The sequence below is a fragment of the Saccopteryx bilineata genome, chromosome 5 (assembly GCF_036850765.1).
Source record: "Saccopteryx bilineata isolate mSacBil1 chromosome 5, mSacBil1_pri_phased_curated, whole genome shotgun sequence".
Classification (NCBI taxonomy): Eukaryota; Metazoa; Chordata; class Mammalia; order Chiroptera; family Emballonuridae; genus Saccopteryx; species Saccopteryx bilineata.
This window is the reverse complement of record NC_089494.1, coordinates 213,729,227-213,756,329: the sequence shown is the minus strand read 5'-3', so window position 1 is coordinate 213,756,329 and position 27,103 is coordinate 213,729,227. Positions and strand designations below refer to the sequence as shown.

The following is a 27,103-nucleotide window of genomic DNA, read 5'->3' as shown; positions in this document are numbered from 1 at the left end:
CCCAGCTGACCAGAGAAGTTTTCTCTTTCTTTTTCACAGGACGGTTTTTCTCTTTCTTTCAGTCATTGTTCTGGCTTGTGTCTGATGCAGCTGGTGAGCCCTGTACACCGTTTCTCTCAGTATCACCTTGAGAAACACAGTGAGTGGGTCTACTCCAGAATTTAGAGGAAGTAAGAGAAGTCTGGATCACCTGCCAAGTCTAAACTGTGTGACAGCGTTCAGACTGTTATCATTTCCAATTTAATGTTACTGTTAAATTTTTTACTGCTTTCTGAGAACATCTGTACTGTGCACCTTACCTTAGTAGTCCCGCAAAGAAATGGAGCAAATGACAGGAAAGAATTAGGTGATATCTGTTCCTTCCTTCAATACTATGACAATACCAAACTGCACAGTGTACCTCTTAAATATACTTCTTGGTGATGACTATTTTAATAGCAAAGTCATTGATAAACAAAAACCTGCCATATGTAGTTTGTTTTTAAAATAATATGTGGTAAATTGGAGTTATCACCATATTTTACCTTTTATGTAGAAATTTCTGTTATCGACCCTTTACAGAGTTTAATACACTCATTAGTTGTTACTCTAAGGTACTTTATCTAACCTTTTGAGGAATCTGCGCAAGGGCTGAAGCAATCATATTGGCTCTTTTTTCTGTCATGTTTGTGACCATGGAGCCCAGGGTGAACACCACAATGCCATGTTCTCCAGAGCTCTGGGCAAACTCTTCCATTTCCTGTGAAGGAAGAATAGTTCCCATCACAAAACAGCAATAGAGCAGTGAAACTATTGAAGGACTGCTAAAAACAATTAAAGACAGAAAATTATGACTTGTGAGTTTTTAGTGTAGTGCTTGTGTTTTATAAAAGTGTTAAAATCCATACAATATAAACATCACCTTAACTATTTACTAGTGTATGGATACATGGTTAAGTTATCCTTATTGTTGTGCAACCCTTCTTCAGAACTCTTTCTCCTTGCACATTGGAACTGTGCTTATTATCCTGTAATTCACCATTTCCCATTTCCCAGTTTCTGACACTCACCATTCCTCTTTCTCTTTCTATGAACTTGACTAGTTTTGATACCATGTATTACTGTAATCACACAGTATGTATCTTTTTGTGAGTGGGTTATATTACTTAGGAAAATGTCCTTAGGAATTCATATATGTTAATATAACCTGGGTTAAATTTCCTTCAGTTCTCTCTTTTTTTTTTGATGATATTCATTCATTCTGAATCCTGATAATACCAGAAGATTTCAGCTTAGCAGATAACATACAGCAAATCATAACCAACAAAGGATTTTGTAACATGTGGGACTATTTGATGGACAAAGATGACTTTATCAGGTAAGGACATATAATTTTTTCCTAAATGCTTGCATTCTTTACTGTGATACCTTCAGATTAGAGATTAGAAGCTTTAGCGGTATACGGTGCTCCCCGGGAGTCTTGCATTAGCACTTCCCTGGTATGGAAGAGTATTCCGTGTAGAAGACAGAGGGTAGTTTGCTGCAGCAGAATGAACATTGAAGAGCAGTAGTAAACAAGGGTCCTAGCCAGGAAGTAATGTCTGTGTCAATGACTGTTGTGGATTGTGTGCTCCTGTCCACCCTCTCCCTTAACTCTCATTCAAAGTCTTAATAGTTTGTCCTTGTAAGGCAGAAGAAGCATAAGAAATGCCATTGGATCTCATTATTTTCATTATGGAGAAGAGTTATAATTAAATAGATCTTAATCATGAAATATATGATATATTTTCATTTACCATCATATCTGGCTATCACTTTTAACTTGTTTAGTAATATATACTGCTCACAAATGTTAAGAGATATTTCAAAATGAATAGCTATTAAAGAAAGAAGTATTTTATTTTTTTATTAAACAAGAACATCAGAAAACAAATGGCATGTCTAAGAAAGTTGTTCAATTATGCAAATGAAATGCAAAACCCACTTTTATTTCATTGGTGAAAATACAGTATACAAAAGGCTAAAAGTACTGGAGTATCTGCACTTTCCCTGTTCCCCTAATTTTTGTGAGCAGTGTAGTTACTTGCTTCTTTTTTTGTTGTTGTTTTTTTGTATTTTTCTGAAGTGAGAAGACAGACTTCCACATGCACCCACCAAAATCCACCCAGCATGCCCACTAGGGGGCGATGCTTAGCCCATCTGGGGAGTTGCTCCATTGCAACTGTAGCTATTCCAGCACCTGAGGGAGGCCACAGAGCTATCCTCAACACCCGGGACAACTTTGCTCCAATGGAGCCTTTGCTGTGGGAGGGGAACGGAGAGACAGAGAGGAAGGAGAGGGGGAGGGGTGGGCCATGGCTGGGAATCAAACCCAGGACTTCCAAACACCGGGCCGACACTCTATCACTGAGCTAACCGGCCAGAGCCTAGTTACTTGCTTTGTAATTATCGGGGCAAGGTACACCAAAATTTGTTTTTCTTTAATTATATAAAGTCTCATAAAAGCAGAGTAAGGCTTCATTTAATCCAGTAATCATTAACCTGTACTCATAATTTTTAATCATTAACACTTTGATTTCCTAACTAATAAACCATCAGTAATGGCAGGATTTTTTGCTTCTTTAGCTAATTTATTTTTAAAGTTTCCATGTTCTAGGGGCTGAATAAAATATTAGGGTAGATTATTATAAGTCATTGGTCTTTTCTAAGATGGAAACACAATTTTGTATAACTAACACAAATACATTTTATAGTTTATATTGGCACCTGTCCCTAGCTGGAGATGTTCAGCTGGACTTTCTGTAGCAGAGGGCTGGTCACCCTCTTGAGTAGCTAAAATTTATATTGAAGTCATGTTACCAAGGATTGTTTCAGGTTTTCTCACTGTGTTCTCTGATCCTTATGAATATTTAAATTTATTACTTTCTGTGTGAAAAATATTGCTCGATGTACTTCCTACACCCTCAACCTCAAATGTGTAAGGAGCCAAAATTTTCATGGAATCTGGTCCAACCTTCATACTTACCTATTTTTACCCTTGATTTGTTTTTGATTTTTTACCTTTTTTTTTTGTAAAATAGTATTACCTTTCTAATACCAAAAGTTTACTTTTTCATTCTAATTATTGTTTTAAGTTTTTGTTTAAAAAATTGAGACATAATTACCATATAATGTTCAATAAATTTAAGGTATACAGGATGTTGAGTTGATTTATCTATAAGTTATAATATCATTACCATTTTAGCATTAGTGAACACCTCTATTATGTAGCATAAATATCTTTTTGTGTTTATGGTGAGAACATTTAAGGTTTAGTCTATAGAATCTTTCAATTATACAACACTGTATTGTTGGCTATAATTACTATATCTCCTGAACTTACTTATCTTCAAGTTCCAAGTTTGTACCCTTTGGTCAACTTCTCAACCCCATTTCACTTTAACCAATTCTGTGTAATCATCATTCTACTCTGTTGTACTTTACCTTTTTTAGATTCCTTATATAAATGATATTGTATGTTATTTGTCTCTTTCTGTGTGATTTATGTCACTTTGCATAATGCCTTTATGGTCCAAGTATGTTGTCCCAAATGGTAGAATATCTTTCTTTCTCATGGCTGAATAATGTTCTAGTGTGTGTGTGTGTGTGTGTATGTGTGTGTGTGTACTTGACAGCTTTTTACTCATTTATCTGTTGACAGACACTTAGGTCTCATTTAGTGGCTGTTGTGAATAGTGATGTAGTGAGCATGGAATAATGGATATGTTTTTGATATCCTATTTTCCTTATTTTTGGAAAATAGTCAGAAGTGGGATTTTTAGATCATATGGTAGCTCTAATTTAATATCTTGAAGAACCTCCATACTGTTTTTCATAGTGGTTGTACTGATTTTACATTCCTACCAACATGCAGAAGCAGAAGGTTCTGTGTTTTTTTGTAGATAATTTTGGAAGATTCTTGTGGGAGAATTCTTAAACTTGTTTGTCTTCCCTTCATCCTATAAGGACCAGACACGATGGTGGTGCTACAGCTCAAGTTTGTGGTTTCTTTCTTGTTAACAAACTGTAGCTGCATTCTACTATTGCTCTCCAGTCTTCCACCAAATCTTGCTCTTGTGCTGCCCTTGGCAGCTTGTACATGAGGTTGGCAGCAGACAAGGAGGCATGGGTTTGGAATGCAGTTCATTGTAGGTGCCCACAGGCTCATTGTGGGGATCTGTAGGAGAGGTTTCCTTTGTGGTTTGTGGTCAGGCTTCCTGATGGAGTACAGAATGCTGTCAGGAGGGACTGTTTCTCTCTAACGTCCTCTGGGAACTTTACATGGCACTTTCCTGTCTGCTCCCTCTAACCAGGTACTGATGCTGTGACAGAGAAATGAGCCCCTTTGGAGCATCCTGCACACCAGGGAAACTCGGCATCTACTCACCAGCTCTCTCTGTCCCCTGTGGCAGTAAAGACCATCTCCTTTATCCCTAAGCTGTGCAGCCTTGGAGGAGGAATGCTGCTGGTAAAGTCAAGCTCTCCTCTCACCTACATCAATGCAGGAAAACACATATATTTTGTGCTCCAACAATGTGCTAGAACTGCTATGGAAATCTGGATTTCATCAAATGCTCTCTAACCAGAGGTGGGATTCAAATAATTTAACAATCAGTTCTCTGCCCCGATACTGTTTTAAGTATAAAAAAGATATACTGAAAGGTAGTTTATTATTTTATTTCATGCATTTAATACTTCCATAAGAATATAAAAGAGATACACAAAACTAGATGTAGTGGAATAATTCATCGCATGACCCTGTATGGGAACACAGCTAACAAGAAAATAATGTTTTGCCAAGAGAATTGTTTTGTGATTCAAAGGCGAGTCACTAGAACAAGTCTATGTGACCAAAGATGGTTGCTAGACTCTCTTCTCAGTAAAACATTCTCATAAGATTTTACTGCTCCCTTCAAGGCTATTCCTTGAGATAAAGGAATGTTGTGGGAACCGTAGAAGCAATAGCGATTAATACCTTTTGATATTGTATTGTTATTAAGCAATAATGCAGATGTATTCCATGTATCTTTAAGTAAAGGTTATGCTTGATGCTATGGCAATCTCTAAGTAAACAAGCTTTTTGAAATCTTATGAATAAAAATAGGACACAGCATGAACTCAGTGCCATTTGCCTGAGCAAGCTGTGGTCCTTTGCTAGTTTACTGATATTTCGTCTGCTGATCTCTCTCTGCACCCCCAACTCACAACAACAATATAGATTATGTTATAAAAATTTTTTTTAAATAATACCTGACAAAAAACAATAAAACTGTTACTTAAGATATTTATATATTGCTTCTTGCTTTGCATCCTCACTTGTTATTTTTTTAACCTATGGACAGAATGAACATTTCTATAGGTGCTTAGAATATGCTGTTGCACAGATGAATATTAAAAAAGAGTAGGAAATGTAAATTTGTGATTTCTTAATTGGGGAGCTTCCCAGGCGCCCACCTTCTAGAGAACTCTGATCATAAGTGTCATTTTAAAAACAATTCACTGAACTGAACAAAAAATTATGTATCAGTTATGCCAAACCAGTGTGAACTGGCTGAATTCCACCACTGTTTCTAACCCAAAGGTGGGTGTCCGACTCTAGGCTCTGTAGGTACTGCTGGATGGCAGCCACGAGGAGGAGTAACCAATTCACAATATCCTGTGGATATCGCAGCCCATACTGGATTTTTTCTGCCTATTACCTGATTGGCAATGTGTGAGTCTCTTCCAAGGAGCCATAGCATTTGTTGCTGGATCCCAAACTTCCACAGAGGCGCACTTGGTCGTGGATAGATAACAAATTTTTGTTGTTGAATGAAAACAAAAACAAGGGATTTCTTATATTAAGTTATGCCAGATTGCTGTTGTCACTGGTGCTAATCCAGTCCAGTGAGATGTTCTCTAGAATTATCATAGCTTTAATGTTTCTTTATGATAATATTTTTCTATTTTTATTGTTTTCTTATATTATATTTTCCAAGTAGAATGTCTAGTGTGTGGGGGCACACACTGTGTCTACACTGCTTCCCTGCATATTCTTCCCTTACCCTTGCACTATTTAGCCACTTTATAATGATTCTTTGAATTAATACCTGAAACTTTATGTGTTGATTAATAAAGATCTTAATTTAACTGATCCTGTTTCCAAAGTCTCCCAAGTATATTTCTTTATCCTGTAATAACAATGACAATCAAATTCTTGAAATAGTATAGAAATCTGTGAGTGTTTAATTGTCAGGTCACTTTACCTGGATACCCATAAGGTTCTCAGTGTTCTCAGATGTTCTGAGTGAAGTATACAGAATCCTTTCTACTGAAAGTACAAAGTAAACAACATAAAACATACAAGAATAGGTTTACCTTAGGCAGGGGTTTAGCAGGCTTGCAGTGGAGCCCTCCAACAAATATAAAATGTGGCAGAAGTGGGCGAGGAAACTCAATATCCCAGTAGGTTCTAATGAGCCATATTTCAGCTTTCCCCATTAACTCAGATAATGTAGTGGGTCTTCCTAAAGGGGAAAAAAAAGCAAACAAAAAGGAAAGAAAATGAATACATTGAGTTGTGAATATACCATTTAGTTTTCTGAGAAAATAATATAGCCAAAGATGTTTAAAATGTCTATAGTTTGAAAATAGGAACATATTTGTACAATGCTTATATATGAACAATATGTATTTTTTCATAAACGTAAGTCTTTCTTTTGTAATATCATATTAGTAAATCCACAATCATAGAAAATGATGATTTCTAACCTACTTTAGAAGTAAAAATGCATTTGTTTACTCTGTAAACCTGTAAAAGTAACATATGCAAATATAAACAATAATTTCCATTCCTATATCAATTATACCTACCATAGCCGTGAAAACACTTTCCCTAGATTATTTAGTGTACTTTTTACTATTTAGCAAGCTTTTTTTTGATCTTTGATTTTCCTATAATTGAGGCCTTTAGAATGTGGCTCAATGTTTTGCTACTATAACTACATTTGGTAGATTTTAAAAGCTTAATAATACTTGTGAATTAATTAAAAAATATAAAAACAGCTTGAATATTTTTATTACATTTGGTAATAGATGTGCCCATTCTTAATTTTGGCTCATTTTGTCTTTTTGAGAGTTTTCACTTATTTACATGTCACATTTTTTAAACAAAATTTTAGTTTTTAAACAGAAGATGTACATAGTGAAAGGATGTGAAATTATTAGGAACCTCAAATTATAGGTTGCTGATGCTGACATAGAACCACTTTATCTCTCTCTATTGTGATAGATTTTCTCAGATAGTATGGCAAAATAGCTCAGTCTTCATATCACACTAGACTATGTAAGATGAAGTAATTCCTCAATGACCCTATAACTTAGGTGTTTTTATAATATTTGTGAGAATGAGAAATCATTTTATAATTTTACTTTATCATTTTACTTATAAAGAACAAATATCTTTGACTTCATATTTATATAAACTTAATCTCCCATGTAGTGGAAACATTAGGACTTCATGCTGTCAAATAAAAGGATGACTTACCTAGTACTTCACTGTAAAACTGACTCCACTTCTTCTGATTAAATGTTTGGAAACAGAAGTCAAAAAAAACCACATACATCATATTTTTTACCCTCTCCATGAATGTCATTTGATCACTTAATTCCGACAAGACAACAGGTACATAGGACGGAATGAAGGGAAGGTGTCCACTCTGCCTTTCAAATGTGTTTCCAGGAGAGAGGCGGAAGCTGTAAACAAGAGGAATCTTAAGAAGCTCAGCCAGCAGCTCCCCACAGGGTAAGGCCAGGTCTGCAAGAATGACATCAAACTTTGACTCTTGTAGTTTTGTCATAAGTTTCTTATTCAGAACTATATCTTTACAGAGGGTTTGTACACAATCAGAATATTTTGAAACGATTTCTTGGACTGCTGAAATATAAGTCCAAAATCTATCTTTTGGCAGATCTGTCCATTTAGAGACCATCTTCATGAAAAAATTTTCAAAATCATCTTTTGTTAAAGATGTAGGATAAATCTCAAATTTAATAGCCGATCCTTTGGAGAAATCAACAAGAATTGCAGCCTCAGATGTCAGAACGGTCACTTCATGGCCTCTCTGGACAAGCTCATCCAGGATTGTCTTCATATTGATCCAATGGCTGTATTCTGTGGGCCACACCAGCACCTTTCCACAACACGCAGGGCTAATGGAACAGCTCAGCTGTAGCAGCAGCAGAACTGAAATCCACTTCGTAGACTTCCTGGTGGAACAAATGCTTCTTTCCAAATGGCTGAACCCTCCTGTCATTGTTGATACTTATGTCCAAGTAGAAATCAATGAGAAAATTAAAATATAACTCGACACCTGAAAGTGATAAATTTTCATTAACAGTAGGAGTATTTTATGCAAGCCAAAAAATCATAAGTTAGATTACTTATTTTTTATAAAATTATCTGCAGATGCTATCATTCAGCTATGGGTCAACTCTATAATATATCTATGATATATTATGTATTATAGATAAATGTAAAAACTATAGGATGGGGAGTAATGGTGTCTATAGTCTCTTTTTGTGAAGAAAAGAAGATAAAGCCTTTATATGGCTGACAAAAAATTACCTGAATGATATTTCAAGAGATTTTTTCTTTTAAATAAAACTTTGTGAACACGTAAGTTACACACCATTCAGTTGATGAATTTCAAATATATATTTCTATAATTCCTCATGTATTCACAGAATTGTGCTACCACCATGATGATCACATGAAGAGCATTTTCATAACTCAAGTGATACCTTAATCCTGTACAAGGAACTCCTCAAATCTGTCAAATCATTAATCTGGTATATGCCTCTAATATAATATAGCATTTTCTGTAAATGGAATAATGTAATATGTGAACTCTTATGACTAGTTTCCTTCACTTAGCATACTATTTTAAAGATTCAGTCATATTTTAGTATGTATCATGATTTTATTGCTATTTATTTCCAGATACTATTTCATAATATAGATATACCACATTTGTTTATTTGTACATCAGTTGATAGACATTGCACCCTAAATATTAATGTTTTAGTATAAACTACCATCTGCACACTGCTTTTGCTAAATACCGCAATTATTGTTTTCATTTTCATTTTTGTTAAAATATTTTCTCGTTCTGCTTTGATATTTACTTTGATCCACTGGTTATACAGAGTCTGTTGAAGGTGGTTAATATCCAAAAATTTTGAATTTTACAGTTATTTTCTCTGTATTTTTTAATTAACGTTTTAAATTTATTGTGTTAACATGTATTCAAGTGTCCAACTTAATATAACACTCTCACCCTCAGACAATGTGCCCTTCATTACACCCTTTTGCTCTCCTTCCCTGAATCTCTCCCTTCCTTCCCTCTAGGATTTGTTATTCTGTTACCTGTATCTATGTGTTATGTATATATAATTTCACTAATCCCTTCACCTTCTCTGATCCCATCCCCTCATCCCCCTTCCCTCTGACAGCTGTCGCTCTGCTCCCCATGACTCTGCTTCTGCCTCTATTCCATTCTTCAGCTCATCATGTTTCTTAGATTCCACATATAACTTAGATCATATGATATTTATCTTTCTCTGCCTGCTTATTTTACTTAGCATAATAATCTCAAGGTCCATTCATGCCATTGGAAAAGGTAAGATTTCCTTCTTTTTCACAGGCTGCATAGTATTCCATTATGTCTATGTACCACAGGTGTTTTATTCACTCATCCACTGATGGACACTTGGGCTGTTTCCAGATCCTGGCTATTGTAAACAATATTGCAATTAACACGGGCATTTTTTCTTTTAAATTAATTTCTGGAATTCTTAGGATACATTTTTAAAAGTGGGATAACTGGGTCAAAAGGCAGTTCCATTTTTAACTTTTTGAAGAAACTACTTCTTTTGTTCCTGATTTCTTGTTTTATTCCAGTGAAAAATTCTTGGTTATAATTTTAAAATTTTAGTCTTGTTAAATTTCTTAAGATTTGTTTATTACTCTAATTTAATTTATTATAAAGAGTCTTCTGGCCCTGGCCGGTTGGCTCAGCGGTAGAGCGTCGGCCTAGCGTGCGGAGGACCCGGGTTCGATTCCCGGCCAGGGCACACAGGAGAAGCGCCCATTTGCTTCTCCACCCCTCTGCCGCGCTTTCCTCTCTGTCTCTCTCTTCCCCTCCCGCAGCCAAGGCTCCATTGGAGCAGAGATGGCCCGGGCGCTGGGCATGGCTCTGTGGCCTCTGCCTCAGGCGCTAGAGTGGCTCTGGTCGCAATATGGCGACGCCCAGGATGGGCAGAGCATCGCCCCCTGGGGGGCAGAGCACCGCCCCTGGTGGGCGTGCCGGGTGGATCGCGGTCGGGCGCATGCGGGAGTCTGTCTGACTGTCTCTCCCTGTTTCCAGCTTCAGAAAAATGAAAATAAAAAAAAAAAAAAAAAAAAAAAAGAGTCTTCTGTGTGGGCTTGAGAAGAATATATCTTCTGCTATGTACTGTGTATGTCTACTAAGTTCTTCTGGTCTAAAGTGTTGTTCAAGTTCATTGTTTTTTTTCTTGATTTTCTGTTAGGTGCTCTATTCATTAATAAAAGTGGGGTACTGAAGTCTCCTACTATTACTATATTGCTGTCTATTTTTTTTTCAGTTCAGACAATGTTTGCTTTATACATTAGTTGCTCTGATATAAGGTGCATGTATATTTATAATTGTTATATCTCCCATGTGAATGACCCTTGATCACTACATACTGCTCTCCTTGGTCTCTTGTGGTAATTTCTGCCTTAAAGTCTATTTTTTATGATATAAGTAGAGATGTACCTGCTATCTTTTGGCTATCATTTACATGGCATATCATTTTCCATCTCTTCAGTTTCAACTTATATGTGTCCTTAAATTTAAAGTGAGTCTTTCATAGACATCATTGAGTGAGATCTTGTTTGTTTGTTTTTTATCATTCATCTACATTATATCTTTACAATGAGCAGTTAAATCTATTTACATTTTTTTTTGTATTTTCCAAAGTGTGAAGCTGGGGGATGAGTAGTCAGACAGACTCCTGCATGCACCCAACTGGGATCCACCTGGCCTGCCCACCAGGGAGCGATGCTCGGCCCCTCTGAGGAATTGCTCCACTGCATCCAGAGCCCTTTAGCACCTGTGGCAGAGGACATGAAGCCATCCTCAACACCCAGGCCAAATTTTCCTCAATGGAGCCCTGGCTGTGGGAGGGGAAAAGAGAGATAGAGAGGAAGGAGAAGCAGAAGAATGAAGAAGCATATGGGCACTTCTCCTGTGTGTCCTGGCTAGGAATCGAACCCATTCACACACAAGCCCAACACTCTATCATTGAGCCAACCAGCCAGGGCTAATCTATTTACATATAGAGCAGTTATCGATAAAAAGATATTCCAATTGTCAATTATTTGTGGCCTGAGCCTCAAGTGGTAGTTTCAAAAGTCATGCTAGATTTTGAGTCCAAACCATTTCTCCTCTGAAGGAGAAGTAAGGAGTTGTAAGATTCCTTCTATGTGTATGATGTTATGTTGAGCATGTAGTTTATGGTGAGTGTGTCTTAGCATTTCCTATCAATTATAATGTGGGGGTTTTCCTGTTTACCTCACTGTAGGAGTCACTCATGTGATTATTAGATTTATTTCAGAGGGATTTACTTCACATCTACCTGTAGATTCATCATGTAGATGGGAGGTGTAGACTTATGGAACTTTCTTTTTGGAAGAGACAGGGCCAGAGATAGACAAACAGACAGAGAGAGGAAAAACATGGACAGACAAAAAGGGAGAGGGATGAGAAACATCATTTCTTTGTTATGGCGTCTTAGTTTTTCATTGATTGTTTTCTCATATATGCCTTGACTGAGGGAGGGTTATAGCAGAGCAAATGACCCTTGCTCAAGCCAGCAACCTTGGACTCATGCCAGCAACCTTGAGTTACAAGCCAGTGACCTTTGGGCTCAAATCAGTGACCATGTGTCAATGATCCTACACTCAAGCCAGTGACCCACACTCACTCTAGTGAGTTACACGCTCAAGCCATATGAGCCGTTGCTAAAATCGGTAACCTGGGAGTTTTAAACCTGTGTCTTCTTCATCCCAGGCCAACACTGTATCCACTGCACACTTCTTGGTTAGGTAAGAAACTTCTAGTTATGGAATGGAATCTAAAAAATATGCTCTTAATTAATCAATGAGTGACTAAAAAAAATCACAGGATAAATAAAGAATACTTTGCAATAAATGAAAAATAAAGTCAGCATACCATAATTTATCAACCCAGTGAAAATAGTGCTAAGAAAAAAATTTATACCTTTTATTGCCTACATAAAAATGAAAAATGATATCAAATGAGTAATCTAAATTTTACCTTAAGAAATTATAAAAGGAATAACAAAAGAACCTAAAACTAGTAAACAGAAGGAAATATATTGATTAGGATGATGTTTAATGAAACACATAGTAGAAAAACAGCAGAGAATATCAATAAAACTAAAAATAAATTCTTTGAAAATATCACCAAATTTGACAAAATTTTAGCTAACCTCACAAAGTTAGAGAGAAAAATGCAGACTGTAGGAGACAGACAAGCATGAACAGAGTAAGGATGATGATCAGTCACAGAAGGTAACCAGGACAGAAAGCCCTGGGTACCAGCAACAGGCAAACTTGGGAAAACAAACACCTTACCACCAGGGTGACCTTTCCTCCCCTAGCATATCGCTGGTCATGTGATTTACACCCTTGATTTTTCATATAGCTGGTTGTGTGGTTTGAACCCTGTATGGCCAGTAGCCATGGCCACCATCACAGCCACCTGGCCTGTGCAGGTTAGCACTTGATTCAGACAGATGGTAATGAAACAATGGTGCCAAGAACTGGTGGTTTATTAGCTTTGATCCTAGCTTGCACCCGGCGGGCAAGAAATACACAGTGGGAAAACACTTCCCTTTCCAGTCAGGGCTTCCAAAGCCACTGACTTATCCGAGTTTCCTAGAATCAAAGGTTTATGATAGATATTGAATTTACCAGAACTTCCAACTGACCTTTTGTTATCCCACCTCGCTGCCTGACCGCACACTTACTTACTGGACAATCGCTCCTGAGGCAGAAAAGTTCCAGAAAGCTAATCAAATGCCCAAGGAGGAGCATTGCAAAAAGCTGAAATCCTAAAACTGCAGAAGGGAACATACCAGAACTTTTGACTCAGTACCCCTTCAGGGTCTCCCAAATGCTATAAAATTCGCCCCTAGTCTGTATCCATTGCCCTTCTTCTTGGTGAAGTGCCTGGCTGGGCCCCTTCTTTCCTTTCAATAAAGCCTGTTACTCTGGTCTTTCAGACTCCCATGGATTCCAACATTTGGTGCCGAAACCCGGGACAGGGTACTAACTGCCTGGACGATACCTCTTTGCCGTCCAAACTTACAACCAGGGAAGCAATGGGCAGTGGCAGCTCATCCCGGGCTTACTCCCTGATTCTGTTTAGATGTATAATTGTAGGTTGATTGGCTGGCGGTCTTACCCTTTCCTGAACCCCTGCTGGACTACAGAAAGGTAAGGAGTTTCTCCCTCCCTTTTCCCCAGTTGGCCTCCAAATTTCTCTCTAAAAGCACCCCTTCCTGGTTGGACAGTTTTGACTTTGGACCCCATATCTACGGGTGGTCTGCCTATACTCCTTTATGGACTTCTACAAAAGTCTAAGCACACCTAGCCAGGCCCCTCTCCTACGTCCCAAGATCTCAGCCTTGGGGTGACGACCTCCTGTCTGAGACTTTCTTTCTACCGAGATTTTCTCCTCTCGGAACTGTGACTGAAGGCGGGGATGCTCCCTCCTCTCACCAGTCTCCTCTGTTATGGGCTCCTCTCAGCCCAAACCATCCAGCAAGACTCCCCTAAGAACATGGGGTCCTCCCAATCTCAGGCCTCAGAGACTACTCCTCTACTCCTTCAGGACTCTTCTACTCCTTCGGGACTCCTCTACTCCTTCAGGACTCACTCTACTCTCTGAGGTTCACAGTTTGGGAGGTTTCTACTCTGAGCTCCCTGCTTCTACGGACTTCCTCGAAAGTCTAGGCACCTAGCCAGGTTGCTTTCTACTACCATTACAATATCCTAAGAGATCTTGACAAATTCTGCCACCGGACGGGGAGGGCATCAGAAATTCCTTATGTGCAGGCTTTCTTCTGCTTTCACTTCTGTCCTTAATTTCTGTGCCACTTGTACTAAACCGCACCTAAAACCTCTGCTCCTAATCTTTCCTTCTCCATGGACACCCAACTCTCTCCCCATCCTGACTGACCCCCAGGGGCACCCCTCTCTTGGGACCCCTCTCTGGTCCCTCAGCAAATCTCTTTCACTTGAGTTTCTTTCCTCCAGAAAGCCCCTTCCCTTCGCAAAATCCTGTTTCTCATTCACTTGCAAATACCAGTCTCTCTTTCTTCTTCTTCTCCTCCTCTGCTGGCCAGGGGCCCCTTCCTTCTCCACTGTGTTCTTAAACTCTTCTTCCTTCCTTACAGATAGGCAGCTCTGTCTCTTTTTCTTCTTCAACCCATCCTTCCCCTTCCTCAGAGACTGACTGTGCCTTCCACTCCTCTCCCTTCTCCTCAAATTTCTAAATCGTTTTGACTCCTCTGACCACATGGTGTCACCACCCACACTTCAACCTCCTCCCACTCCTCCTGCAAATTCTGACCCTCCTTCTTTCAATCCAGCTGTTCACGCTCTCCATCCGTGTGCTTTCTCTCTTCCACACCTCTATGCTGACAACTTCCTACAATCTCGAAAACTTAAAAAAGCAGAATTGTCTATTAAACTGTGTAAGTAATCCATCTTGTCTCTTTGTCAGAAAATATCTCTAGTATAGTTTGAATTGAAACAAGTAAAGCGTGCTCATTTAAATTTCTTAATTTATAATTTATATGTAAAATCTTTGTTTAATACGTAACTGTGTCTGTTTCAAAGACCTGAAACCAATAGCTACCCACCTGTTAAACCAGGCTTACTCATCCCCACAGACTCTCCCTGCAATACCCCCACCCTTTCTGGTCAAAAATCTTCAGGGGCTTATCGCCTTGTACAAGCCTTACATCTAATCAATGAGGCAGTAGTTCCTCTCCATTCAGTAGTCCCTAATCTCTACAGGTTACTGTCACACATTTCCTCAAACATCACTCACTTCATGGTCCTAAATCTCAAGAATGCCTTCCTTACTATTCCTCTACACCTTGACTCTTACTTTCTGTTTGCTTTTACTTGGACTGACCCGGACACTAATGCAGCCCAACAACTTACATAGACTGTTTTACCCCAGGGGATCAAAAACAGCCCACACCTGTTTGGGCAGGCACTAGCTCAGGATTTAGCAACATGAAATCTCGAAACTAGTGACCTACTCCTCTGCAGCCCCTCCCTGCCTGCCTCAAGGAGACACACCACCACCCTTCTTAACTTCCCCGCTATAAAGTGATATCGTGTCTTCTCTGCTAAGGCTCAAGTTCACTCTCAGTCCGTAGTCTATCTGGGCATCACCTTAACCCCCACCACCTGAGTTCTCACCCTAGATCAAACTCAGACCCTCCGCAGTCTCCAACTACCTAAAACTGCAAATCAAATCCTTTCTTTCCTCAGTCTAATAGGGTTCTTTTAAAACTGAATTTTCAGTTTTGCTCTCTTAGTCAAGCCCCTCAGTGAGATCCTCTGAGCATGGCTTTTAAGGTCTATAATGGCCAAGGAAGTAACAGAAAAGGCAAATAAGGCCCAAAAGAGGTCAGGAAATACCAGCTTTGGGCATATACTCTTAAAGGCTACAGCACCCTAAAGGGCTTAATAGAATTCTATCAGGGCCCTGCTCCAGAGTGGAAAGAAAGGTCATTGAACTGAAGGCTGCCAGGCTTCCCGGCCCCACTAGTTGACATGTCTGTGCTATGGAAAAGGAACATGAGAAGGTAAGCTGCCCCTTTGCTCCATGGAGAGAGGGTTCAGTCTCTTCTAGCCCTGCTACAGCTACCTTGCCCAGCATGCTGGGAATAGCCACTGAAGGCCCAAGGACATCGTTCACGAGCCAAGTAGCAGACTGATCTCATTTCTTGTAAACACAAGGGCCATCTACTATGCCTTGCCTGAATATTTGAATTTTATTTATCCCTCAAAGATCTCTACTGTGGGTATTGACAGTCTGATTTTGTTACTTTATATAATGTATAGTATCTCCTTTATTCCTCTTGTCTCAATGCCTCATGCCTATTGTGGGCTAGGACCTGCTGCTAATTCCAGCTAGAAGCAGTGGTCACTAGGACTTAAACTCTAACTGCAAAGTATAGAAATGTAACCACCCTTTCCCAAAGTACTTGCAGGATTTACAGGTTACTCAGCAAACTGTTCAAAGACTATCCAAAAGGTGCTTCCAGCAGTATAACACCCAAGGGCTGACTTTCGTGTGGACTGATCCACACACTGTGATCCTGACAACTCCCACTGCTGCTAAGGTAGAAAAATGACATACCCTACTCCAACCACAAACTGGAAGCTGGTTGGTCTACATACAGCGAATGTATGAAAAACTCACTGAAGACTTCTTTTTATCAGGCTTTGGGAAAAGGAAAACTAGGGTTAAACGAAAGCCAACTTAATTGTCACTAAAGGTTAAAGATTTTTAAATCAAGAGTTCTGACTAGAAAGGAACAGTATAGTTTTAATAATAGAAGGTATAAGGTAATGAAATACTTTGGAAAGTGTTGGGCAGATAAAATATATTATGCTCACTTTGTTAAAAATGGCGCTGCCCACGTGGAAGCCAGTCACCCAGGTGATATTAATGTGTGTTGGGGGCAGGCTGTGGGGCAGGCAGAATCCTTGTAGCCTGGGGCTTGGTTTTAAGACTAAGCCTTTCCCACCCTTTTTGATGTGGAGTGGTGCAATCCCATCATGCCTCAGATAAGTGACTTTGTATTAGAGACTTCCCTATTTTGTATATTGGATTAAAGGTTTTGATTTCTGCACTATAAAGTGGGGCAGACCGAGAGCTTGCTCTCTTGGTTCCTGAGATTAGCATTAGAGCAGAGAGCAGGTTGAAGAGCAGAGTAAGGCCACGTGGAGGAGAGGAGACGCAGCCAAGATGGTGGAGTGCTGAAAGAGAAGTCAGTTAGTGCAGAGTTTGTGCAGAGAGAAGGAGATGGGGAACAAAGAAGAATGAGGCTAGTGAGCTAGAAACCTTTGATTCTAGGAAACTTGGATAAGTCAGTAGCTTTGTGAGCACTGAATGAGTGGGTTTTGGAGCCCAGTGTGTGTTTTTACTTGCCCACCAGGTGCAAGCTAGGATTAAAGATGATGGCCCACCAGTTTTTGGCTCCATTGTTTCTTTACTGACTGTCCGAATCCAATGCGAACCTGCATGAGCCAGGTGGCTGTGATGGTGGCCACGGCTACTGGATTTACAGAAGGCCAGTTATTTTTGGATAAGAAAGAGCATGAAAGTTGAAGGTTTATGTAAATTGTAGAAGGTTTGTGCAGATTGTAGAAGGTTTGTACCAGAAAAAAAGAATTTAAACAGTCAGTTTTCAAAGAATGTTTAATCAGTCACCCTAGCTAACAATCCTCTACTTTCACCACTTATTAGGGCGGCTCTTTCCTCCACCCTGACCATCTGGAGCTCAGAAGAAGAGAAACAAAACTGACCCCTTGTCCTTCTATTCTCTATCCACCTCTCATCCTGTATCAATGTAAAGCCAGAAGTCTGGGCCACCATCACAGCAACCCGACCCATGCAGGTTCGCATTGGATTCGGACAGTCGGTAAAGAAACAATGGAGCCAAAAACTGATGAGTCGTCATCTTTAATCCTAGCTTGCACCCAGTGGGCAAGTAAAACACACAGTGGGCTCCAAAATCCACTCATATTCAGTGCTCACAAAGCTACTGACTTATCCGAGTTTCCTAGAATCAAAGGTTTCTAGCTCACCAGACTTATTCACCTCTGTTCCCCATCTCCTTCCTTCACTCTGCACAAACTGGCTTCTCACTCAACACTCTGCTATCTTGGCTGCTTCTCCTGGCCTACTCCACATGGCCTCTCTCTGCTCTCTAATGCTAATCTCAGGAACCAAGAGAGCAAGCTCCCGTTCTGCCCCTATTTTATAGTGTAGAAATCCAAACCTTTAATCCAATATACAAAATAGGGAAGTCTCTAATACAAAGTCACTTATCTGGGGCATGATGGGATTGTACCACCCCACATCAAAAGGGTGGGAAAGGCTTAATCCCAAAACCAAGCCCCAGGCTACAAGGATTCTGCCTGCCCACAGCCCACAGAGACACACATTAATATCACCTGGGCAACAGCCTCCACGTGGGCAGCGCCATCTTTAACAAAGTGAGTATAATATTTTATCTGCCCAACAATCAACCAATCAGGGGCTTTCTACTTGTGTGGTGCCAACACCCACATGTGTCTCTCTACTAACTGGACAAAAACCTGTACCCTAATTTATCTCACCCCAAATATCAACCTAATCCAACCCCATGAGCCTCTTTCAGTTCCTAGTACACTACCCATCAATCTAAGGACCAAACAAGCTATACAGGTAATTCCTCTTCTTATTGCTTTAGAAATCTCTACAAAAACAGGTCTATGGGCAGGGGGACTGGCCACTTCCCTGTCTTATTCCTACTCTCTCTCTCTCTCTCTGAAGCCCAGTGAATTCATAAACATGGAATAAGTGGTTTCTCACAAACTAAGTGTCTTGACTATTGCCTTTCATTGGTTCACTCACTCTCCTATTTATTTTTCTAACTTTTGGACCCTGGCCCTTATGTTTGTTCACTAGTTTCTTACAGAACCATATGCAGACCTTCGCCAATCAGGAAATTGGAAAAACCCCTTGTTCTTGATGATAGCACCAATTATAGGACCAATCCTAATTTTGTACCTAATTTTAATGCTTGCCTCTTTCCTTATCAAGTTCCTTCAGGCTTGAATGAGAGAAATCTCCAGAATTACCTATAATCAAATGCTTTTACAACCTCTACTCCAGCTACCACAAGGGAGGGTTCACGAAGGAGGCCCCCAATAGGAAAAACAGCAGGAAGTAGCTCCAGAAGATGGCCAGTCCAAGACAAACCTCCTTACTGAACCCCATACCCTCTCCTTCCCCCCACCTCTTTTCCTTTTTTATTATACCACAGAGTTGAGAAATGATAGATATATAAATTTACCAGAACTCCCAACTGACCTTTTGTTGTCCACCTGGCTGCCTGACCTCACCCTTACTTACTGGACAATCACCCTTGAGGCAGAAAAGTTCCAGAAAGCTGATTAACCACCCAAGGAGGAGCAATTCCAGACAGCTGAAATCCTAAAACTACAGAAGGGAACATACCAGAACTTCTGATTCAGTACCCTCTCAGACTCTCCCAAATGCTGTAAAATTCACCCCTAGTCTGTAACCAGTACCCTTCTCCCTGGAGAAGTGCCCAGCAGGGTTCCTTTCTTCCTTTCAATAAAGCCTGTTACCCTGGTCTTTTCAGACTTCCATAGATTCCACCAGTTTGTACCACACCAGCCTTATTCAACTGTTTCCCATCTCCTTCTCTCTGCACAAACTGGCTTCTCCTTCAGCATTCTGCCATCTTAGCTGCTTTCTCTCCTCCACATGGTCTTTCTCTGCTCTCCTCTCTAATGCTAATCTCAGAAACCTAGAGAGAGAAAGCTCCTGGTTTGCCCCACTTTATAGTATAGAAATCAAAACTTTTAATCCAATATACAAACAAGAAAGTCTCTGATACAAAGTCACTTATCTGAGGCATAAATGGTATTCCTCATGAGAGTGTATCACCCTCCATCATGCAATTAGTCAGGGATGTGGGGAAAAGCTTAGTCTTAAAACTTAAGCCTCAGGCTATAATGACCCAGGCTGCTTACAGTCTGTCCCCCACATACAATGCAACGTATAAGTGAGCAAACATATGTATCATATTTATAAACCTATTTGACCAACAAACCCTCTCCTGACTTTCATGTCATTGGTCATTTGGTTTGGATTCTACCCTGACCTTTCCTTCTCACATATGTCGCTACTCATGTGGTAGACCCCTTGGAATAGGAACAGATGAAGACTGGCCTCATGTGACTCCCATTTGAGCTTTTGCATGACTACTCCCTTAAGCATTAAACCAGGGAGATAATGTGTTTCAGTGCCATGTCCAGAAAAGCAACAAAACCAGACAAGCCATGCCATGGCTGACCTCAGGACCAGCGGCATTGACTAATGACCTCCTGTCCTGGCACTGATCTAACAGTGAAGAAAACCCTGAGAGGACACACCTGGTAAACTGATAAATATTCTATTGACATTCTTCCTTGAGACCTATAGATAAATACCCTCAAGATAAGAATGTAGTGTGCTGCCACTCTGGACCACATATTTCCCTTTCCCTACCCTCTTTTCCTAGGTGTGTTTCCCTTGACTTTCCTTTTCTTATAAACTCCAATGGCCCTTCTTTTGTTTGTGTAACTTGTTTCCTAAACCTATGTCTTCTGTGGCTCATTTCTACAACCTCTGTGACTTTCTAAGTAAACTTTTTCTAATATATTGGGTCTTGACTCTGATCTCTTTTAAGCAGTACTCAAGTATGATGTACCAAGGTTTATGAACCAAGGTCTAACATACTGATATTGTTCCACCGCCAACACAAACTATCAATCACCAATGATCCAATATTTAAAATGGGGACATAAACACTGATCTTACAAAAATTATAAGAGAATTGGTGGTCAAATTAGTTTTTAAATATGACATGAATGTTTGCTCGCTTTGGGTGTGGGAGACAGGCTGTAAGCTGGCAAAGTTATTATAGCCTAAGGCTTAGTTTTATTTGTTTGTTTATTTATTTATTTATTTATTTATATTTTTCTGAAGTTGGAAACAGGAGGCAGACAGACTGCTGCATGCGCCCAACCGGGATCCACCCGGCATGCCCAGTAGGGGGTGATGCTCTGCCCATCTGGGGCGTTGCTCCATCGCTGACATGCCCACCAACTTTGCTCCAATGGAGCCTTGCCTGTGGGAGGGGAAGAGAGAGACAGAGAGGAAGGAGAAGGGGAGCGGTGGAGAAGCAGATTGACGCTTCTCTTGTGTGCCCTGGCCGGGAATCAAACCCGGGACTCCTGCAGGCCAGGCTGACACTCTACCACTGAGCCAACCAGCCAGGGCCCTAAGGCTTAATTTTAAAATTAAGCTTTTTCCCACACCCTTGACTGATAGCATGATAAGTGACTTTTTATGAGTGACTTCCTTATTTGTATATTGGATTAATGGTTTTGATTTCTACAATATAAAATGAGTTCAGACTGAAGGCTCATTCTCTTGGTTCCCTGCTATCACCATTGCACGGACCTCCCAAATTCCTTGCCCTCCATGGGAAAAGCAGGTTTTCTATTTTCTCTTGTCTACTCTTCTGAGACACCTCTCTTGGTGAGACACCAATAAACAGAATGGCCCACCCTCTCCAACTCCTCCATTTCTTTATCTTCTTCCCAAATCCAATGGGAACCTGCATGTGAATGGCCACGATGGAGGCTCCTGGAAATACAAGAATAGTTTTAACAATTTTATGTGAACAATTTTGATTCCCAAGTAGAATAAAAATTTTTTTCTAAAATACTGACTGAAGGAAAAGTGGGTAATTTTAATATGCCTTCAACAAGTGAGAGAACAAATCAATAATCATAAACTTCCCAACAAAAGAAACCCTAGGACAAGATTATTTTATTGATAAATTGTGTACCAACTGAGAATATGGGAGAACTAATCCTGAAATCCACCTTAAGAGATCCACAAATTCAGGAGTTTTTTCATGTCACATTATGAGAGGAGGGCAGGGGCGAGGTAAGAGGTGGGTGAGGGCCACAGACAGTAAGACATCCAAGGGGCCAGAAGGGATCCACATAAAAAAAATGAAACTTCTAAATCCCTTTGTTATCAGTCTGTCCATTGATTCCCGCTGAGCTGTGTTCTAGAAACTCCTGTAAATTTTTAATGACTATCTTGGTGCACATTTCCCCAACATTTTCTGAAAAGCCTCCTCTGGCTTACAAGGGCTCTTGCAGGAACTCTAGATTCAAGCAGCCTTTTACCATAAATTAGTAGAATTGAAGCAAGAGCTATTAGCGTGGGAGAAATGAAGGCAAGAATTAAGATAGAACATTTCTTCAGCTGTTTTTATATTATTTTTTTCTTTCTGTGATAATTTTTTTAAAAGGGTGCTTGGGACCACCAAATCATAATGATTCATGCTTTTACCTGAAAGTTATACCACAGGTAGACTGTCCAGTTAAGTTGAGAAGATTGAATCAATAGCTTGTATTTGATTTTAAAATTAATCCTACATAAAAGATTTTTTCCTCCTTTGGAGTTAGTCCTTAACCACTAGATTGATATCATCTGTTTCCAGTGGATGTTACACCAGCAGGCCTCTTACTCTCCATGACTACCTGTGTAAGTGCTTGTAATGGAATGAATTGTTTCTCTATGTTACAAAGAGAGAGCTAGAGAGCAAGCATTTTATTCTGTGGAAATCCTTCTCAAATTATTTCAAACATTATAAAAAGTGTGTTTTTTCACACTTTCCAACAAATTTATGAGGCCTTCATTACCCTGCAAGCAAATCCAGAAATATCGCTAGTAGTAAACTGTAGGTTAATAGCCCTTATAAATATAGATGTAAAGATCCTCAACAAAATACTAGCCAACTGAATCTACTAGCATTTAACGATAGTATACAGCATTTCTAAGTTGGTTATTTTCCCAGGTATGTAAATGGGATTCTATATGCAACAACCGATGTACAGCACACAATAGAATGAAGGAGAGAAACATGATAATCTCAATAAACACAGTAAAACATAAGAAAATCTAACACAATGTCCTTGTGAAAACAGTCAATAAACTAGTATCAGGAGTTATATTCTCACATGGAAAAGAGCATCTCTGAAAGTCCACAGCTAACATGATAATTAATAATGAAAGACTGGAAGCTTTACCCTTAAGATCAGAAACAAAACCAAGAATGCTGTCAACATAAGAAACACCTAAATCTGGAGAGAATTTTTATGAGTTTATTTGAATCAAACTGAAGACAATTTCCAGAAAGAAAATTTCAACAGATATAGAAAAAGCTCCAGAAAACGGCAGTTCTACCACATATTTTATGCATCAGAAGTGTGTTGCATGAAATCCATTCGTAATTGATTAAGGGGATGGGAGAAAGAAAAGAGGAAAATCTCAGAGAAAGGATAAAAAATAAAATAGGCATATACTTCTTTTACATGGTGTTTACATAATAGTTCATGATTAACATTTACAGCATGCGGAGATGGTATGAGGGAGAACAAGATAAGAGGCAGGGGTTCTGTGATCTCTTATTCTGGAGGAAGATTGTACACTGAGGGGTCTGGATAAAAAAGGGGATTACTGTGTTCTTTCAAAGATATGTTATTGCAGATGCAAAAAGACAACAGAGATGCTCAGTTAAGGTAAAGATTGACCCTTGTCAAGGAAGATGCTGGCTTAGGACATGACAATCTGCCATGACTGGCTTTTAGATAGGAAGTTTCCATTCCAGACCAACCTATGTGGTTACTTTAGGTCTCAGAGTTTCTAAAGCACGCTATGCAGGTCTCCCCTGAGCTTATCAGTTTTAGTCTGCGGCATCTTTTTTATCTACATTGTATTTATAATTTCTATTTCATAGTGAACTGGAAGTTCTAGCCAGAGAAATTACATAGGAGAAAAAGTTATCTAAATTGGAAAAGAAAAAGTAGAACTACCTCTATTCATTGATGTTTTCAAAATGAAAATCCTAACGAATCCACAAATTCTTTATAGTTAATAAACAAATTCACAAGAAATTCAGTATACAAAGCAAACATACAAAAGTCAATTGTATTTTTAACACTGGTAATGAAAAGTTTGAAAGGAAAATAATTATATATATAATAGCATCAAAAAGAATAAAATACTTTAGAATGAATTTAGCCAGAAAAGTAAAAATCTTGTACAGTAAAACTATGCAATATTACTGAAAGCAATTAAGAGGACTTAAATAATTGGCAAGACACCTAATGTTCACGGACTAGACTACTTGTAAATATGGCAGTAACCCCTAAAGCTATCAACACATTTAATGCAATTTCTATCAAAATTCTAAGGGCCTTTATTGCTAGTGAAAAACTGTTCCTAAAATTTATATAGAGCTGAAAGTAGCACTACATAGCCAAAATAATATTGAAAAGGAGTAAAGTTGTTGGTCACAAACTTCCTGACTTTGAAATCTAACACAAATCCATAATAATCAAGACTGTGGGGATAGGAACACAGATCTATAAAATAGACATGAGAATGCAGATATATGCCTTCACCTTATGAGCAATTGATTTTTGGCAAGGTGGGAAAAACAATTCAATGGAGAAAGAACTGCTTTTTACACAAATGGTCTGGGAAAATTGGATATTCATACACTAATGAATGAAGTTGGATTCTTATCTCTCATCAATCAAAAATGAACTCAATATGTATTAAAAACCTATATGTAGGAGAAAGAATAAAAACCCTTTATTAGAAAATATAATAGTAAATCTTGACTTTGGATTTGGCTGTAGTTTGTATAATATTATGCAAATGGAGAAACAACCAAATTAGAAATAGATAATTTGGCCTCATTAAAATGAAAACTTATGTATTTCAAATAACACCATCAAAAAGTGAAAAAAAACAAACCCACATAACAGGAGAGTATATTTGCAAATCAAGTATCTGATTAAGAACTTGTATTAGGGACATATAAGAAATTCTTACAAATCCAAAGCATAAAGACAAAAAATGCAGTTTAAACAGTGCACAGAGGTTCCTAATAGACATTTCTCCAAGGTAGATATACAAGTTGTAAAAAGTATATGAAAAGATACTTAACATTTTTAAGAGTCAGGGACAAATCACAATGAAATATCACTTTGTGAGTCTATAACCAAGGGTCACCAAAGAAGCAACACCCAGCCTGGTAGGAAGGGCGGAGACAGGGAAAGACCTGCCAGGTGCGAGCTGTGGCTGAGAGTCAGGAGAGACTCTCATTGCAGGGGGGCCGCCCTGAGAGGTGTGGGGGCTCAGCCCCAGCATAGAGCCCCAGAGCCTAGAAGAGGTGTCCAGACAGCATTTAGCTGCGAAAAGAGCTGGTTTCTGTCTGAGGGAAAGATAGAGTGTCCTGGGAGGAACGCAGGCTCCCTCTTAAAGGGCCCACCCAGAAAACCTCCTCCACAGCCACTTACCGGGGACTCTAGCAGGGGAGAGCTTAGAGGACTGGAGTTTCCTGAGAGAATAGTAAAGTTGGAGGCCCATGGAGAAACAAGTGTGGGGGACCGATACCGGAACCCCTGTGCTGAGTCATACTCTAGAACTGCAGTTGCAATCTTTTTTGGGTGGAGCACTCCCTGCTGACTGGCATCAACCTGGGAAAAAGCAGCAGCTCTCTCCTCCACTCAGGAGTCTCTCCTAGCCCAGACAAGACCACAGGTCATTCTGAGAAGCCAGGAAGCAGAGGGTATGTTGTGTCTCAGTTTTCTGATGTTAGACCTGAGCTCCCCCCTCCCCCGCCCCCCCCCACACACACTCTCTCCTCAGTCTATCACTGTTGCTTCCAACTCACTGGAGACTCAGTTGAATCTGTGCATAGAGCAGGCAGACCACACTTCTGGATTTTAGAGGCGACATCTACTGGACTCCTGGAGCCACATCCTACTGAAGTCTGTGAAAAAAGTCAGGACAGACACACCTGGAGCCTAGGAATGGAGCCACACCCACCACACTTCCTCTTTTCTTAGATTACTTTCAATTTATTGTGCTTACATGGATTCAAGTGTCCTACTGAATATAACTCTCTCACACACCAACCACCCTGGTGACCCTTTTATACCCACTTCAGTTCCCTCCCCTCCCCCTAACTCCATCCCCCTTCCCTTTAGGATTTGCTGTCTTGTTATCTATCTCTGTGTTATGTATATATGGTTTCACTAATCCCTTTCTTTCTCTGATTCCATCCCCTCATCCCCCTTCTCTCTGCCTGCTGTCCCTCTGGTTTCTGTGTCCCCGCCTCTGCCTCTATTCTGTTCCTCAGTTCACTTTGTTCATTAGGTACCACATTAAGTTAGATCATATGATATTTTTCTTTCTTTGCCTGGCTTATTTCACTTAGCATAATAATCTCCAATTCCATCCATGCCATCACACAAGGTAAGATTTACTTCTTTCTCACAGCCCTGTAGTATTCCATCATGTATATGTACCACTGCTTTTTAATCCACTCATCCACTGACAGACACTTGGGCTGTTTCCAGATGTTGGCTATTGTAAACAATGCTGCCATAAAAATGGGGGTGCTTTTTTTTTTTAAATCAGTGATATGGTGTTCTTGGGATATACTCCTAAAATTGGGATGGCTGAGTCAAAAGGCAGTTCCGTTTTTAATTTTTTGAGGAATCTCCATACAGTTCTCCATAGTGGCTGCAGAAGTCTGCATTTTCACTGGCAGTGCAGGAAGGTTCTCTTTTCTCCATACCCTCACCAGCACTTACTGTGTATTATTTTCTTAATGAGCCCCATTCTGACAGGTGTAAGGTGGTATCTCATTGTGGTTTTAATAAGCATTTCTCTGATGATTAGTGATGTTAAACACTTTTTCTTCTGTCTATTGGCCATCTGTATGTCCTCTTTGGAGAAGTGTCTGTTCAGTTCCTTTGCTCATTATTTAATTGAAATTTTTACCTTCCTGGTGTTGAGTTTTAGAAGTTCTTTATACATTTGGGTTATTAACCCCTTAGGAGAAGTGTTGGCAAGTATGTTCTCCCATTGAGTGGGTTATCTTTTTATTTTGTTCATAGTGTCTTTTGCTGTGAAAAAACTTTTTTGTTGATATAGTTCCATTTGTACATCCTGTATTTTATTTCACTTGTCCATGGAGATATTGTTACGAGAGATATCGGAGAGTTTACTGCCTATGTTTCCTTCCAAGATGTATCTGGATTCATGACTTA

At 39.5% G+C, this 27,103-nt stretch overlaps 1 protein-coding gene across 6 annotated transcripts in view; it reads right to left on the bottom strand.

Annotated features, from left to right (window-relative positions):
• The window catches only part of LOC136337512 (UDP-glucuronosyltransferase 2B31-like), a 78,887-nt gene that overhangs the window by 10,778 nt on the left and 41,006 nt on the right, over positions 1-27,103 (bottom strand). Inside the window, exons 1-4 of one of the 6 annotated variants that reach the window (XM_066278725.1) lie at positions 25,720-25,899; positions 7,544-8,320; positions 6,376-6,524; positions 608-739 (exon numbers count right to left, since the gene is read on the bottom strand). In XM_066278725.1, coding sequence (XP_066134822.1) covers positions 608-739; positions 6,376-6,524; positions 7,544-8,312 — 1,050 coding nt within the window. In that variant the 5' untranslated portion in view covers positions 8,313-8,320; positions 25,720-25,899. Of the gene's footprint in view, positions 1-607; positions 740-6,375; positions 6,525-7,543; positions 8,370-25,342; positions 25,488-25,719; positions 25,900-27,103 lie in introns of those variants that run through there. The other 5 variants (XM_066278723.1, XM_066278727.1, XM_066278722.1 and 2 more) reach the window with 5 other exon arrangements.